The 17,522-nt window shown below is 43.7% G+C and overlaps 1 protein-coding gene and 1 long non-coding RNA gene across 3 annotated transcripts in view; both read left to right on the top strand.

Moving 5' to 3' along the window:
- Positions 1-2,888, top strand: part of gpr180 (G protein-coupled receptor 180) — a 12,142-nt gene extending 9,254 nt beyond the window's left edge. Inside the window, 4 exon segments of the mRNA XM_080422871.1 lie at positions 877-906; positions 908-1,075; positions 2,418-2,495; positions 2,731-2,888. Of these exon segments, the coding sequence (XP_080278997.1) occupies positions 877-906; positions 908-1,075; positions 2,418-2,495; positions 2,731-2,886 (432 nt within the window). The 3' untranslated portion in view covers positions 2,887-2,888.
- A 6,265-nt stretch (positions 2,889-9,153) lies between these two features.
- LOC308080741 lies at positions 9,154-16,008 on the top strand. 2 transcript variants are annotated; one of them, XR_013932732.1, is made up of 7 exons: positions 9,159-9,232; positions 9,918-10,021; positions 10,302-10,449; positions 11,317-11,465; positions 11,976-12,101; positions 13,169-13,217; positions 14,506-16,008. It is a non-coding gene; the product is annotated as an uncharacterized lncRNA (long non-coding RNA). The 2 variants fall into 2 exon arrangements; XR_013932731.1 differs by lacking the exon at positions 9,918-10,021 and having other exon boundaries at positions 9,154-9,232.
- Positions 16,009-17,522: the final 1,514 nt, after the last annotated feature.

Below are 17,522 nucleotides of genomic sequence, written 5' to 3'. Positions count from 1 at the left end.
TCAGATTATTGGCTTAGGAATGTGACAAAAACAAAAAAAATCTCCATGAATTCAAGGCTTCGTGAGGTGGGTAAGTGATATGAAATAAGTAATTTTTTTGGGTGAACTACTCCTTTATTTTACACTTTGGCTATTGAAAAATAGCAGATCTACAAGCTCATAGCACGGCACCGAGTGCCGCGCTATGAGCTTGTAGATCTGCTATTTTTGAAAAATAATGAAAATGTGTGCATTTCTTTGAATATATATATTTTTTTTTTAAAGCGAACATTTGTGACTCAAATCTTTGCTTCTGGGGCGTCCCTGGAACGACACATTTTGAGTTGGCAGTCCGTGGCCAAATCATTTTGGGGGTCTTTGATATGAAAAAAAATTGAGAACCACTGACATAGTAGCCTCGGAAACCCAGGCTTTTTTTTTTGTTACAAAAGAAAAAAAGCCTGGGGGAGCTATGCAGGAACGATGGTCTTGGACCTTGTTATCTCCTAACCAATCAGAGTGCAGAGGGGCGTCGCTCTAAATTTGGTGACGTCAGCGTGCTCCGTGCACAGGCCGAGGGGGGGAGGGGAGGGGAGGCGGGGACATAGATTGGTGAAGCAATAGGAAGCCACGCACAAATCCGGGCGGCTGTGTTTGGGTCCGCCCTTCAAGACCATGGATTGAGCTCGTAGCCTCAGGCTACTGACATAGTAACATACGTTTTTTTTTTTTCAAAAACCTGTTTTAGAAGACATTTGTAGAATCAGAACCTCAGGCCTTAATGGGTTAATAAGCATGTACAGCAGTTGTATCTGGTTTGACCGTCTAATGTAACCTTCCTGTGTGTGTGTGTGTGTGTGTGTGTGTGTGTGTGTGTGTGTGTGTGTGTTTTGTCAGGCGGTGTTGTTGCTGTGGGAGCAGTATTTGGGACTGGGGGTCGGAGCACCACAGCCTCCACGGCCAGCGGAGCGTGGCCGGGGTGCTGCTCATCGTGCTGAGGGTGGGCCTGGCTCTGCTGCTGGCCCCCGTCCTCTACCAGATCATCTGCACCGAGAGGAGCGCGCTCAAGAGAGACTTCTACCTCTGCTTCGCAAAGGTAGGGAAGGGAACTCACTCGCACGCACACACACACACACACACACACACACACACACACACACACACACACACACACACACACACACACACACACACACACACACACATTACATTACATTACATTACAGTCATTTAGCAGACGCTTTTATCCAAAGCGACTTACATTAAGTGCATTCAACATAGAGAACGAAAACTACTAATCACCAGAAGTCTTAAGTGCATTCTCTTCTAAAACAAGCAACTGAGAGTATACCTAGCGCTGAGGTAAAAATGCAATATATCAGCTACCTACTTTCTTAAACAGATGAGACAAATAGGAAAATCAAATGAGCAAGGGCTAAAACCAAGTGTATTGAATAAAAAACCAAGTGTATTGAATAAACAAGATCCAATAAGACAAGAGCTTGTACAACTAATTGACAACAAGTAGGCAAGGCAAAGAGGAAAGGTCAGGGTAGTGTTTCCTGAAGAGGTGGGTTTTCAGCCTGCGGCGAAAGATGGGCAGTGACTCTGCTGTCCTGACATCAGTGGGGAACTGAGAGAACGAGCCCAATCGATGGTCTTTAAGGGCGGAGCCAAACTCAGCCGCACGGATTCGTGCAGGGCTTCCTATTGCTTCACCAATCTATGTCCCCGCCTCCCCTCCCCTCCCCCCCCCCGGCCTGTGCACGGAGCACGCTGACGTCACCAAATTTAGAGCGACGCCCCTCTGCACTCTGATTGGTTAGGAGATAATAAGGTCCTAAGACCATCGTTCCTGCATGGCTCCCCCAGGCTTTTTTTCTTTTGTAACAAAAAAAAAAAGCATGGGTTTCCGAGGCTAGTGGGGAGTTGATTCCACCACTGTGGGGCCAGAACAGAAAAAAGCTGTGACCGTGTAGATCGGCCAGAAGGACCACTACACACAGACACACACACACACACACACACACACACACACACACACACACACACACACACACACACACACACACACACACACACACACACACACACACACACACACACACACACACAGATAATTTAGTTTTTTCGTGATCAAAATGTTTCCTTCATTGTCTCAAAATGTATAGGAACAATGTACACATTAAAATAATGGTAACAAATGCAAGAGAAAAAGGCAAAAGAAAAAGGGGGGGAAATAGACTAAATCACTAAAGCTACATAGTACACATGATGTGTACACATGGTTATATTGACATGTGTACACATGGTTATATTGACATGTGTACACATGGTTATTGACATGTGTACACATGGTTATTGACATGTGTACACACGTTATTGACAGCCAGTGTTGAGGTGGTGCTTCATGTGTTCCTCTGCTTGTCTCCATGCAGGGCTGCTTCCTGTGGTTCCTCTGTCATCCTGTCCTGGTCTTCATCTCTGTCATATTCAATGAGCACCAGAGGGAGAAGGTTAGAACGCACACACACACACACACACACACACACACACACACACACACACACACACACACACACACACACACACACACACTCTCTCTCTCACTCTCTGTGTCTCTCTCTCTCTCTCACTCTCTCTCTCTGTCTCTCTCTCTCTCTCTCTCTCTCTCTCTCTCTCTCTCTCTCTCTCTCTCTCTCTCTCTCTCTCTCTCTCTCTCACTCTCTGTGTCTCTCTCTCTCTCTCCAGGTGGTGACCATGGGGGTGATTCTGTGTCAGACCATCTCCATGGTGAGCCTCTACCAGCTCTTCCTGTCCCGCTCTCTCTACTGGGAGGTGTCCTCTCTGTCCTCCGTCTCTCTGCCGCTCACCATGTCCAGGTCCAACCACAGGGGGCGCTACTGAGCTGTGGCAGAGGAACAGAGGGGTTGGGGGTGGGTTTGGGGGGGGGAGGACATATTTACTGAAAACCGTCACTGCACGTTCCCTTACCCTGGCATCATACTGTGACACTGTGACCAGCGTCGGCCGCACAGAGGGGATGCCGAATGGCTGTGACCAGCGTCTACCGCACAGAGGGGATGCCGAATGGCTGTGACCAGCGTCTACCGCACAGAGGGGATGCCGAATGGCTGTGACCAGCGTCTACAGTACAGAGGGGATGCCGAATGGCTGTGACCAGCGTCTACCGCACAGAGGGGATGCCGAATGGCTGTGACCAGCGTCTACCGCACAGAGGGGATGCCGAATGGCTGTGACCAGCGTCTACAGTACAGAGGGGATGCCGAATGGCTGTGACCAGCGTCTACAGTACAGAGGGGTTGCCGAATGGCGCAAGCGACGGCCTCCCGTTCCACTGCCGAGCGAGCCGTAATTTACCGTCGCACCAGGGAGCCTTGCCTTTCACTCCAGGAACTCTCGTCTCTGGAGTTGTTAAGGGGAACTTGGTTACTGCAACGCCCCATCCTTTTGTTTACATTTACACTTCTTGGACGGGGGGGCGGGGCGGGGGGGGCGGGAGTTAGTGGGCAGAGTGTCACCATTATGGCCAATTTATGCTTTTAGCGTCAAGTGTCGACCAAAAATGACACAAAATGTGTTGCGTAGGACGTCTGCTGACGGTGCAGCGTACTTCAACTGTAAAACGTGGGAACAAGGAATGGTCGCAGACGCTGTGAATGCTCTAAACTCGAAACATTGAGACACGCGTATAGTGCGACGTGTCTGTCGACTGTCGCTCAAATCACAAATTGGCCTTTAAGGGTCAACAGATGGATTGAAGCTGCTATTGGGTAGGGTGGGAGGGGGGGGGGGGTAACGGGTTTACTGCCACACCACTCGCATGGACGTTTCATTGTGAACGATATGGTGATGTGAGTACAGGAAGCTCTGAGAATCTGACAATGCTGTCCGTTGTTTTACATTTAGTTTTATTTAAAGGAAAGGGGATGCACCCTTTTGTTGTTGTTATTATGATTGTTATGATTATTATTATTATTACTTGTTTTTTATTGAGGGTAAGTGGACATGGAGAACGCATACTGTAGCTATGAGCCCCAGGAGGAAGTCTCGTCCGAGGACCACGGTTTCCACAGCCAGTTTAGCCCCACACCACACCACACCACACCACACCACACCACACCATACCACACCACACCACACCACACCGGACCTTTTGGTCTCGCATGGCCCAGCACACAAAATATCTGCGGTTTCCATTGCACAGAAGCACCCACTCTCAAATCCCCAGGTGTGCGTAGCAGACTCGGGTCATTGACACTCCTTTGTAATGTAAGGACGTATAGATGGAGGTCATTGCTTCTTGCCTAACAATGTAATGTAGATGAGTGACCAACTGTCCTGTATACAAATGCAAATCACCTGTGCAGGAGAACCAAATGGACCCTTACAAGTCTGTAAACTCTAGAGTGTAAAAATTGAACTGAATGGATGTTGTTAATAAAACTGTTTTTATTAACAACAAGTGTAAACAAATCACAGCGGATCCAGTGCAAAATATATACAAATAAAAACAAATCACAGCAAACTGTATACGTGTTCTGAAGTCCTGGGGGAGAGCAAACACAGTCCTCTCTTTAACGACCAATCAGTAGCAAGCAGCATGACACACCACCGGCTTGGCCCTGTCTGGTCCTGGCTCAGACCTACCCTGGGGTGGGGCCATACATTGGCACCCTTTTCGGACCCCTTTGGCGGGGGCGGGGGGGGGGGGGGGGGGGGGGGGGGCAAACGGATATTGTGCAGGGAGGGTGTAGTCTAGATCTCCACCTACCGAGTGACATCTAAGTATTCAATGGATCGGCTAATACTTGGTGGAAACCATTCAGAAGTTAAATAGAAGGGGGAAAAAAGCAGCTGCATTGCAGGACCATTGCAAATGATTTAGGGCGGTCCTTTATATCAGTGCTTCTCAAACTTTTTCATGCCAGGGACCCCCAAATTGATATATATTTGGCCGCGGACCCCCATCTGAAAATATGTTGTGCCAGGGACCCCCAGAAGCAAAGATTTGTGTTAAAATGTTCGCTTTAAAAGAAATATATTCAAAGATTTGCACGAATCTTCCAAGATTTTTCAAAAATAGCAGATCTACAAGCTCATAGCGCGGCACTCGGTGCCGCACTATGAGCTTGTATATCTGCTATTTTTGACTAGCCAAAGTATACAAGGTTAAAGTGGTCAAAATTATTGTGATGCTATATTCACGCATTTTGCGGAGGACCCCCTCAAGGACCCCTGGGGGTCCCCGGACCCCACTTTGAGAACCAATGCTTTACGGGATGGTATCAGGATCGATATTCAACTCATCCCAGTTGATATGCAACTATTTTGTGGGATGGGGTACAGATTGCTGTGGTACAAATCGGACAACGTTCCACACACATGCAGAAGGCGCTTCACGCGTCGAAATGGATCCGCAAAACGCGTGCGTGTGACCACGTATTTGCACGGTTTGTTTTGCATATTTGCAAGTCGTTCGTGTATTTTTGTGGTACATGACCTTTGAGTACACAAATCAAAGAACAACGTCCATACAGAGCAGGGGTTTTCACTCACTTTGACTCCTGACCCGACTGAACCGAGACCCGGGGTTCCACTTCGAAAGATTATGCTGGTTTTGACTTTCATGGTTATTGGAGGAGTCCTTGATGTGTTAATTGATCACTGTAAAACGAGACAAAATAAATACAAAAACATGTGAATGCTTTTTAAATTCTGATGAGAAGGACGCTGAGCAAGTTGAACATTTTCTGTAGAAATGCATTGTTGAGGGGCGCCCGCTGGCCTAGCGGTCCCAGGCGCATACCACATACGCTGGTTAGCCAGCTTGACGGCGTGTCGCGAGTTCGACTCCCGATTCCGGCGACCTTTGCTGTGTGTCGCCCCCCCCATCTCTCCCCCCATTTCCTGTCAGCCTGCTGTCCTGTCAAATAAAGGCATAAAAGCCCCCAAAAATATCCTAAAAAATTGTGCAATGTTGACTTTTGATTGAGTGAGTACTTTATTAGTCAATAAACGTAAACGGCACGGAGCTACAGTAAAACATTTAGGCTAAAAGGATAACAAAAAAAAATGACCTGGAGACTTGTTTCCATTGTGCTCCTAACTTGATGACCGGCAGCGGTTTCCGGTAGGAGACACAAAGAGTCTCCTTTGTGTCTCCTACCGGAACCGATGTCCGCTGGTCATCAAATGATTGGCTTAGGAATGCGACAAAAAACTAAAAAATATCCATGAATTCAAGTCTCCATGGGGTGACTAATCGATAGACAAAAATATTAGTTCTTTGGGTGAACTATCCCTTTAACATACTCTACCATACAGATTGGACAAATGACATTGTATTCATAAATAGAAAGTTACATAGTGCCGCTTTAATACATCAGCTATATTTACAGAGGAGGAAAATGAAATTAAAATCTAACTTCCCTTATGGTCTTCATTCTGATAGATGCTTTTTCAGGACAGTTTTGAAAGAAACCAGTGATTCACACCCTTTCAACTGATTTTGACCCAGGGACCACCATCCTGACCAAGAGCAACCTGGGGACCACCACTATAACCGATATATATGCAGGCTTTTTCACCAAAAGTCAACTAATTGTCAGGAAACAACATCACATATCTGATCAAATAAAATAGCTAGAATATCAATATGTGTGAGTCCCACTAATCTTAGATTAGATGTAGGCCTTACCAGTGCAGAAGCATAATTGCCTTGATTCCTATAACATTAACGAGCGTCAATGAGCGTCAGCTGGAAACAGACAGTCCTCTGCAGTGCTCTAATTTGAAAGTGACTGGAGTCTGTCTCATTTCTCTACAAAAGCCCTTGAACATGATTAAGGAATTCCTGGATTATGGTAAACTCACATTTCATATCACACACACACACACACACACACACACACACACACACACACACACACACACACACCATACAGTAAGAACTCCTGTAACTTACTTATTCAAAGGCCAGGGAGTCAGGGACCACCTGCAATACCTCCGCGGACCACTGGTGGTCCGCGGAGGTATTGCAGGTGGTCCCGGCAGGAGTAACCACCGTTGAAAGCCCCTGCTTCTGCTTTAATGACAACTTATTGTATCTACAAACAAAACACATTGTTTGGTTGATATAAAGATACAAATGTAACTCCATAATGTTCAGCTGTATCAGTCAGGTTTGTAAAGTCACTGGAACCACTGATGTTCCTCAGCAGTGGTGGAAAAAGTAGGCTACTCAAATGTTTTACTTTAAGTAAAAGTATCAATACTGCAATGTAGTAATAGCCTACTCTGTTACAAGTAAAAGTCCGGAATTCAAAGGAGTAAAAGTACGAAAGTATTGGCATCAAAATGTACTTAAAGTACCAAAGTAAAAGTACCCAGTATGCAGATTCTGTCCCATTTGCTCAAGTTTTCAAATAAATCTTTTGAAAATAGCAGATCTACAAGCTCACTATGCATGCATTGTGAGCTTTATAGATCTGCTATTTTAAATGGCCGAAATGGCTGAAGTGGTTAATGTATGTTTTGTAATAATAATCAAAAACTAGTAACTGACAAGTTAGTTTTCAAATATTTTAAGTGGAGTAAAATACAATATTTGCCTCTGAGAGTGTGGGGTAGAAGTAAAAGTACTGGAATTTGGAAATACTCCAGGATAAGTCAAAATAACTCAAAAGGGGGAACTTAAAGTACAGTACAGTACTTGAGTAAATGTACTTCACTTTACTTACACCACTGTTACCCGGTGTGTTCCGACATTCGGGGCTGAGCGCCAGCGATTGTTTTAACCACTTTAGCAAATGCTAATATTATTATACCAGCAGCAGTAGCCTGCTTATTATTATTATTGTTATTATAATAATAATTATTATTATTATTATTATCATCATCATTGTCTCGACTCGCCTGGAGTGGAGACAGACGACTTGTCCTATAATTTGGGTTTGTCTGAAACAATGGTCTTAAAGTGGCTTATTATTATATTGTATTTACATGGCCTACTCCGTCTACCATACAGACTATAAGATTAAAGTGTTAAAATAAGTGCCACGGGAAAGAATGAAAAACGGAACGTCGTCACGAACAGGATTCGAACCTGTGCGGGGAAACCCCATTGGATTTCGAGTCCAACGCCTTAACCTCTCGGCCACCGTGACTACGGATGTCACAGAGGTTGGCACGCGTTTACTAAAGCTGTTAGGACCTGTTAGCGTTGGCCGTTGGGAAAGTGTTAGGAACCGTAGCAAGTGTTAGGACCTGCGTTAGGACCTGTGTTAGGACCTGCGTTAGGACCTGTTAGGATGTTGGTAGGAAGCGTTAGGACTCTGTTTGTTTGCAGTCCAAACGGCAGTGGTGGAGGAAGCACTGGGAAAGTGTTAGGATTAGGAGCCGTTAGGAACTGTAGCAAGTGTTAGGACCTGCGTTAGGACTGATGTTAGGATGTTGTTAGGAAGCGTGAGGACTCTGCAGTCCAAACGGCAGTGGTGGAGGTCAGGAAGCACTCAAATGTTTGAAAACCAAAACGCCCCAAAACAGTCGCCCCGGGCAAATCCGGCGATATTCACATGGTATTCCATATTCCTAAACGTAGCCCTGGTCCGGAGCGTTAGTGAGTTCTCTCTAACGCTCCGCCAGCGCTCGGCTTCGCTTATAGACCAATCATTCGTTTACCAACATTGAGACTGGATAAACAGGTGATTCTTTCATGCAATCAATTCTCAACCTGTTGTTTCGGGGCACCCCCAAACCCCCTCTTGTGTGTTGGCTAGTGCTGCGCGTCCTAGCGAGAGACCTGACAGAATGGGTTTCATTTGCAACCAGTATGACGCTTGCAACCACCCAGACAGCACCCAGCGTCGCTGCGACGTCAGAATAAGAGCGTCATATCGCCGATACATCGCGTTCCATTTCTGTGCATAGCGTGGGTGTTGCTAGGGGATCGGCAGAGCGACTTATTTTCCCTGCGTTGGCTATGTAGGGGCTATTGCTGCTACATCGGTGATATGTCGCGTTCAACAGGATGGATTTTAATCAGAGTTAAATAGTTGGCTCACTTGCCTGTCACGCCACAGGGAGGCGCTAACCTCGCGTCACCAGTCTAGGGATGAGCTGTGAACCACTCCCACCTTACTAGCTGCTCGTCAGAGCCCAGCTGGTGATACAACAACACTTTCTCCAACAGCCGACCGTCGTTTCTCCTCATTTCAGCTGTTTAAAACAGGTTTGTAATGTAAAACATCACAGTTATGCACTAGAAATGGTTAGGATATGTTCTAAAATTCATAATTTCATCGATGATATGTCAAATATGTTTTTATTTTTTAGGTTATATTGAGCTGAAAACTTCAGTTCTGTTAGTAGCCTACGTCACGCTAGACTAGACACTACACAGGGCGGTACCTGTTTTATGGCTACACATGTTTTTCTATTTATATTCGACTTATTGACAGCTTATTTTTTAAGATAATGGTTCAAATTGACACATTGTACTGTACACATGAGGAAAAGAGTGCCAGGCTTAGCTTATATGCTCCTAGCCCTGTTTGGAACCTCACTCTCTGTACGAAAGCTATCGTGGAGAGTGAGGGTCACTGTGTGTATAGATTGGGCTAGCTGTAGTATACAACCCTCGTAGACGTATTTATGATTCTGACGTTTTCAATCTACGAGAGTTGTAGGGTGCACTTCCGATGGACACCTGGACTTTCTGCACTATGCCCCGTAGACACTCCAAACATTGTACAAAATGAAAATAAAGGTGCTTGCCGCCGAGCCCCTAATGTTAACTGGGTCTACGGGGTAGTAGTGTAATGTAATAATCCATATCTTTCAATGAAGAAGTGTTTTAATGCCGTCTGTGGCCGAACGCCATTTCCCACCCTCGTTTACTTCCTGTTTACATTTAGTGTAATTCCGGGTTCCACCGGATGCGCCCCGTCACTACCGCCCATTGGGAACTTCCGACAGAATCGGCCACATACTACAGCTAATATTGGGCCTTGAGAGAGAGGTGTGTGTGTACTAACCTGACATGTTGGAGATGATTCTTGAACAAATTGAATGATAAATAAATGGTAATTTATTTATTTTGTATAATGTTGTGTATGTATTTGTATGTGATGTCTATCTGCTCTGTTTTTAGTTTTTTTAAACAAGAGCCATACTGTTGTCATGTTTTATATAATTGAAAAATGCAAAAAATAAGGGGAAAAAAGGAGGAGATTGGTACTGGAACAGAACTAGTATTATCTGTTAAAACTGTTATTGTGTGTCATGCTTGGTGCCTTTAGATTTTTGGCTGATGGCTGCTGGGACTGATTCTGTGACCTATGAACTACGAATGAGACACATGACCAGACAAGACCACGGACATACAGCCAGTGTCCGGTGACCACAGGGCACGAGGGATCCAGGCTGAGAAAGTATGCTGTGCATCTGGTACGTTCAAAGTGACTCTGTATCTCTTGTACATTCTTGTGTCTTTCTTCACCAGCGACTATATAGCAGACTACTATTAACAGACTACGTCACACTAATAAGAACCAGTTTGCGCACGCAGGCCGGCACCAACTGAACCCCACTGCTCATAAGATGCGATGTAAAAGTGGTCACAGCCTCACGTGTAAAAATGCATCCCATCAAACTTTCAGATGCTGTTTTTCTCCCAGTGTGGAGGAAGAATGCTTAGGATTTTTACTGTGATCTCTCGCTCTTGAAATATATAATCCTTGGTTTCTGTTGTGTGTAAACAATAATAGCAATTCAAAACAGTTGTCCCCCAAACCCCACCTCCAGTGGCTGTCATAAGAATGGAGGGAGCGCTCTATGATCATGGCACCAGAACCTGCTCTTGCTCGCGCAGCTGCAGCCCGTCCGTCCCGCAAAGGTGTCGTGCGCAGAGAACGTCTGAGAACAGCAGACCTCCAAGCTCACAACAGTCTCATCCGCGACGTGATTGTGAGCTTGTATGTCAGCTGTTCTCGGCACGCAATACCGTTGCGGGGTGAAGTACATATGTCTCACTAGGACGCACCTCACTAGCCAACACACAAGAGGGGGTTGAATGAACTAAAACCAGCGCACCCCAAAACAGCAGGTTTGGGGTTTGGAAATCTGTTGGGAATTGATTACATGAAGCAGTCACCTGTGCGTCCAGTGTCAATGTTTGTTAACAAATAATTGGTCTATACTACACTGACTACTTATAGTGACACATCAAAATGTAAACTTTGTTCAATTGTAAACTTTTGTTGTATTGCCAAGTGTTCCATTTTTTTTTGGGGTCTTTTCTGACTTTATTTATAGGTATAGTGGAGAAGGACAGGAAAAAAGATGTGAGAGATGGGGAGAGACGTGCAGATCGTCGTGAACGGGACTCGAGGCCTCCCATCTTCTTTTTAAGCAGCTCAGCCAACACCAGACATGTCTGAGACTTGTATCCCAACAACCTGAATGTGAGTTTTTAATTTTGTTGCCTTTTTATTCAATGGTGTCCTCTTTGTAGCTGAAGACTGAAGACTATCTATTCCACTGTACATTTGTAATAATTATCCTCTCTAGGTAACATGCTGGCCATGCCAGCATGTTACCTCGAGAGGATATGTTGTGCTGTTGACAGCCCCTCTCCACACCAGGTATACTTAAAGAAAGGCTATCTTGATTGACTTATGATCCCTACCACCTAAGCCGTTTTTAATAAGCTACTGTGTGTGTGTGTGTGTGTGTGTGTGTGTAAACTAACCAAACAACAGATGTTTCTTGACAAAAAAGAACTAATTGAATGATAAACAAATGTTTATTTTTAAAAAATAGACTGATTAAGGTACAGAGAAACACAGCAACCAGTACCATATGTTAATTTCATCTGTTAATACTGACATTTATCTGTTATTGTGTGTCATGCTTGGTGCCTTGAGATTTTTGTCTGATGGCTGTTGGTACTGATTCTGTGATCTATAAACAAGACATATGACCAGAGAAGACCAAGGATATGCAGCTAGCGGCAGGCGACCACGGCATGACAGGACTTAAGCAGCTCAGCCAACACCAGACACTTCTGAGACTTATCAGTGATCACCCAACACCTAAATGTAATTTTTCAATTTGTATCTTTTTTTTATTCAACGTCTCCTCATTGTAGCTAATTATGAAGACAATGTATTCCACTCTACATATGGAATAAGTATCCTCCCAGGTACATGCCGGCCATGTCAAATATGCTGGTGACATTCCCTCCCCACACCTCAACAGCAGGTATACTTAAAGAAAGGCTATGTTGATTAATTCATAGTCCCTAATCCCCTGAAGCAAGCCCATTTTATGACCATGCATACACCTCATGGTACACCTAGTACCTCAAAGGCATTAAAAGCAAAACTTCAGACCTCCCAAAACAAACTGATCAGGTTACTACTAAACCTCACACCTAGGACTCGCCTAACCCCTGCTGTGTGTGTGTGTGTGTGTGTGTGTGTGTGCGCCCCAGCAGCGAATCTCCGGCACCGTTGGCCCGGTCGCCGCGAAACTGTGCACTCCCTGGATGCCAATTCAGAACCTCTGCCCCACATTTTTCACATGGGCCTGTTATAGCGCCACCTGGAGGCCGATGTGTGCAAAACCCATTTTTTCCTATTACTCCTACAGCTTTTAACTAAACGTCATGCAAATCGGTACACAGTATCTCTATAGTCATGTGATCAACCCGGATCTCTTCAATTTCCCATATTCCATCATCATTGGCTAAGGTTGGCTTCCAAAGTTTGCAGGATTGGTGAGTTTTGAACAAACTGCCTCAAATCATGAACGCAGCTAGTCATTTCCATAGAATTGCACACGCACATTCCCACTAGGCCGAGGAAGAAATGCCACTTAAAACTTTTCAAATCAGCCTCATGGTGGCGCTATAACAGGCCGATTTGCATTTTTAACTTTTTAACTTTAACTGCACCGATCTGCGTACCCTCCTTCAAAACCGCCATAAAGAGCACCTGTCTGCAATTTGCAACTGGTCCTAGACAAGTCTTCTAAGCTTGACACCAGGAATGTATTCAATCAATCAAAATAGCTTGATACCGTAATGTCAATCTTTACAGCAGCTATAAGTATAAATGTCAAACTACATAACATTGAATTTATTTAATTGTGTTTTCCGCTGTAGATCTTGAAAGTACTCTCTACTGCACATCAAGAGCCAGAACAAGCACAAGGTATCTCTATATGTATATATTAAAATATTGTTTATGTTGACTGTTTTTGTTCATTCGTTTTCTCACATGCATTATCAGGCCAAAAACTAAATATGCTCTAGGCCCTCTTGAAGAAAACGGCACAGGGCTAACAATCTGTAGAGCTGGAAAGTGTTAAACTGTATTTTGTATTCAACATTGGGACCATATTCCTTTACAGCAAAGAGTGAAGACTGCACAAGGTACATTTTAGCCACATTAACCCTATAGTCCCTATTCTGGACACGTCATAATAGACAAACCATCTGTGAAAGTTGCCGATCTATAGCTCACAACATGTCGCGTTGCAACGTGTTGTGAGCTTGTAGATCAGCTATTTTCGGCACAATGGATTTGGTGTTGCAGTGATGGCATCGAAGAGATGCAAGGCTTTAACTAACACCATATTGGTGTATATCAGTGGTTCTCAACCTGTGGGTCGGGATCCCCAGGGGGGTCCCCACATGATTTTGGGGGGGACCATTACTGCATCAAACTATACCATAAACGGGTAAAACATTGGCCAAATTGTCAAATAGCCTAATATAACAAAATTGTGAAAATAGCCGATCTACAAGCTCACAACGCCTCGCAATGCGAGGCATTGTGAGCTTGTAGATCTGCTATTTTCACAATATTTATCTGTGGAACCGAGTCAAACTAAATTGAATGCCTCAACTCCTTACATTCCAAGTCAGGGTGAGGGGGTCCCCAGTTCAAATATGATCATTTTGGGGGGTCACGGCCTGAAAAGGTTGAGAACCAGTAGTGTATATAACACCATATTGGGAGGCTTCCACGACGAGGTGGTCATATTAATGCTCTTCTCCTTAAACGGGAGAATGGCGAAAGCCTGAAACGTCACAGCAGCACTCGGGTGCAATGAAGCACTTTGCAACAGGAGCCCACTGTGTGCAAGCCTTTTTTGTTTTACAACATGGGAAGAGTGCCTTAAGGAAGACAGCCACTGGGGCGCCCGCTGGCCTAGTGGTCCTTTGCTGTGTGTCACCCCCCATCTCTCTCCCCGTTTCCTGTCAGTCTACTTCCCTATCAATAAAGGCAGAAAAAGCCCCCAAAAATATCTTAAAAAGAAAGACAGCCATCCATTCTGTCAGTGGAAGAGTTATCTGTTGATTGCTTCTTCACGGTGTACACATGTGATTGATAAGATGTATAGTCATGAAGGATTTTTTTTCCTTGTCTGCACTACGCAACATCTACAGTATATTTGCTGTTGATGTTTTTTTGTTTGTTTGTTTTTTCATTGCAGAAGCCATTGGGACTACATGTACATGCTACAAAGCATCAAGTCAACAGCGCCATGACCGATCACTTCAAACAGGCTTCAGGTCGAAAGTGGTGGTGGGGGCTAAAGAAACGGACTGCAATCAACAACAGAATGAAGTGGTCTTCTTGTCTTTGTGGGCTCCTCAGCTTTATCATATCGTCAGCGTGAAACAGAAACCTTGCATGTCTAAAACTGTTTCGTTTTCAGGAAATGGGGAAAAAGAACCTGTGTTCCAATGTAGTATTTAGTCACAAGCTCTTTTCATTGGTTAAATATTTTTTAAACCCACAGACACACTTGACCACTTTAATTATTTTTTTTTAATGGCAGATCTATATGCTCACATTCTGTCGCTATGCGTTGTGAGCTTGTGGATTCACTGTTTTTGCTACTTAAACTCATGGTTCAAGGTTGTTTTATGTTGTTACATCTTGTGCACAGGTAGATGGACTGCATTTATGCATTTAACGCCTTTATAGTCTTTCCGGCCCTTCAAATCGCTGTACGATGTACTTCACATTCATTCATTCACACACCGATGGCGGAGGAAACCATGCAAGGCACCAACCTACTATCGGAAGCAGTAGGGGTTCAGTGTCTTGCTCAAGGACACTTATGATACTTAGCCAGCTTCCTTCCTCTTGTATGTCAAAGTAGGGCATTCATTTACTAAATATTCTAAAATAATAGTCTGCACACTATGGCTTGCAGGGCACCCAGTTAAAAGCTTTATTGGGTATATCAGAGGTCTTCAACATTTTTCAGGCCAAGGACCCCTTAGCTGAGCGAGAGATGGAGCAGGGACCCCCCGCTACATACTGGATTCATGTTAAATGTGTGTTTTCAGACATTTAACCACTTAAAACCCTCAATACTTTGTAAGCTTGAGCTTTGACCTGCTCTTTTTTTCCCTGTACACAAAACCTCTTTGCTGAAAATAGCAGATCTACAAGCTCGTATGCTATTTTCGGCTAATGTTCCCCCCAGAATAGGGATGCAAGGGTTCAAGTGGTTAATGTAAAAAATGAGAAAAAATCCCTATCACACAAAGATTTGGCGGCCCCCCTTCAGTATCTCTGAGGGGTCCTAGGGGTCCCGGAGCCCCTGTTGAAGACCCCTGGTGTATATCATACAATAAAGCTTTTGACTGGGATCCCTGCAAGCCACAATGCAGACTATTTAAAAATTGCCTGTAATTTTTGACATTTGTGACATTCTGTATAATGAGTACTTTTACTTTTGGTACTTTAAGTACATTTTAATGCCAATACTTTTGTACTTTTACTCAAGTACATTTTGAATTCCGGACTTTTACTTGTAACAGAGTACTATATTGCAGTATTGATACTTTTACTTAAATAAAAAATGTGAGTACTCTTTCCACCACTGGTGTTGTGACACTGCACTTTTTGGACTTGTTTTATTTTTATATACTGCTCTGTATATTATGATTATATTTGCACTGAAATAACAGACTACATAAAGAAAAAGGTTTCGTACAAAGCTTTGCTAATGTTTCTTTGTTGAAATGACAGGGAAAAGGGTATTGTGAATGAAGTAGAATTTTGCAGAACAATTTGAAAAGGTATAGTACGAAAATGTGTCATTTCTATGCAGTGGTAGGCTAAACAATGGAAAACTATTACTGTTAAACTAACATATTTAAATATCCATTAAGAGACCAAAGACATTTTAATTTATATTTATCATATGAAAGGCTTCCATTACCAGGTACAGCAGGTAAGGACTTTTTCTAATAAATGATTTATTCATTTTAGATTTTTGGAAAATATTAACCATCATAAAACAATGTTTGCACATTTAGAGTAGTGTAGAATAAGTGTAGAATGGACAGCGTGAGAAGAGAGGATAAAGAGAGGACAAGGAGAGAATGAGGAGAGGGTGAAGGGAGGATAAGCCTCCAACCGTCGGAATTAAGATCGCACAGAGAGAGCAGCGATGTCGGCGCAAAAGCGGCCAGCGACGTCGCGGAGACATCTTCCCAGTGAGCAAACGCTCCCCACGCGACATAGCCCCTACAATGCTACAGAGGGATGTAGGCATAGGCACTACATCGGCGCTATGTCGCTGTGCTGTCTGGGCAGTGTGACGTCGTCTGTTAAGGGGTCTATAGACACATAATTCCACTGCCATGCGAGGGCTCCAACTGTAGTCAAAACAAACAAAACCACTTCATTACTCACCGAAACAAAGGCTGTTTTGTGTTGTTGAAAGTCTATTCTCTAGGGTAGGTGGTATGCCTCTCAGCACCCCACCTTCTCTGTATAATACACGTTTTGGGCAGAAAATAAAATGTGTCCACCATATGGAAATTATGTTATTTATTCCAATGCGCCCTCTACAGATCTGGTCAATATACATTTCCATTACTCATTATGCAGAATGTCCTGTTTCACAAATGTTTTGAAAATAGCAGATCTACAAGCTCACAACGCATCGCTTTGTGACGCGTTGTGAGCTTATAGATCGGCTATTTTCAAATGGCCAAAGTAGGGCTAAAGTGGTTAATGTATGTTTTGTAATAAAGGCTAATAAAACACAATCTAAAAATGAAATGTGCTACATAAATAAAGTTTGATTTGATTTGACCTAAACTTGAGCGTATAGGCAGACCGAAAATATGGAATATTAGCCTGTATTCCATATTTTGGTGTATATTCCAAATATGCCAATGACATAATTAAAAAGGGAATATACCATTGAAATATTAATAAATATGACATATAGTACATTGACAATTCACCACGATCATGTTATTTTACAATATTTACAATTACAATGTGCAGACTTAGCAGACACTCTTATCCAGAGTGACATATATAAAAGCAAAACGATTGCTGAACACTTTTCAGACTTTGACATTTTTAGTTTTATAGCAATATAAAGCTCTGTAAGATGAATGTACTGTGATGTTTGCCATATAGAATGACACCATTTATTCTCTGTTGACACACTGCATTATGTTACATTTATACCAA

Source organism: Gymnoscopelus braueri, assembly GCF_963280865.1.
Source record: "Gymnoscopelus braueri genome assembly, chromosome: 24".
NCBI classification, from domain to species: domain Eukaryota; kingdom Metazoa; phylum Chordata; class Actinopteri; order Myctophiformes; family Myctophidae; genus Gymnoscopelus; species Gymnoscopelus braueri.
This window is presented reverse-complemented; position numbering and strand designations above follow the sequence as displayed.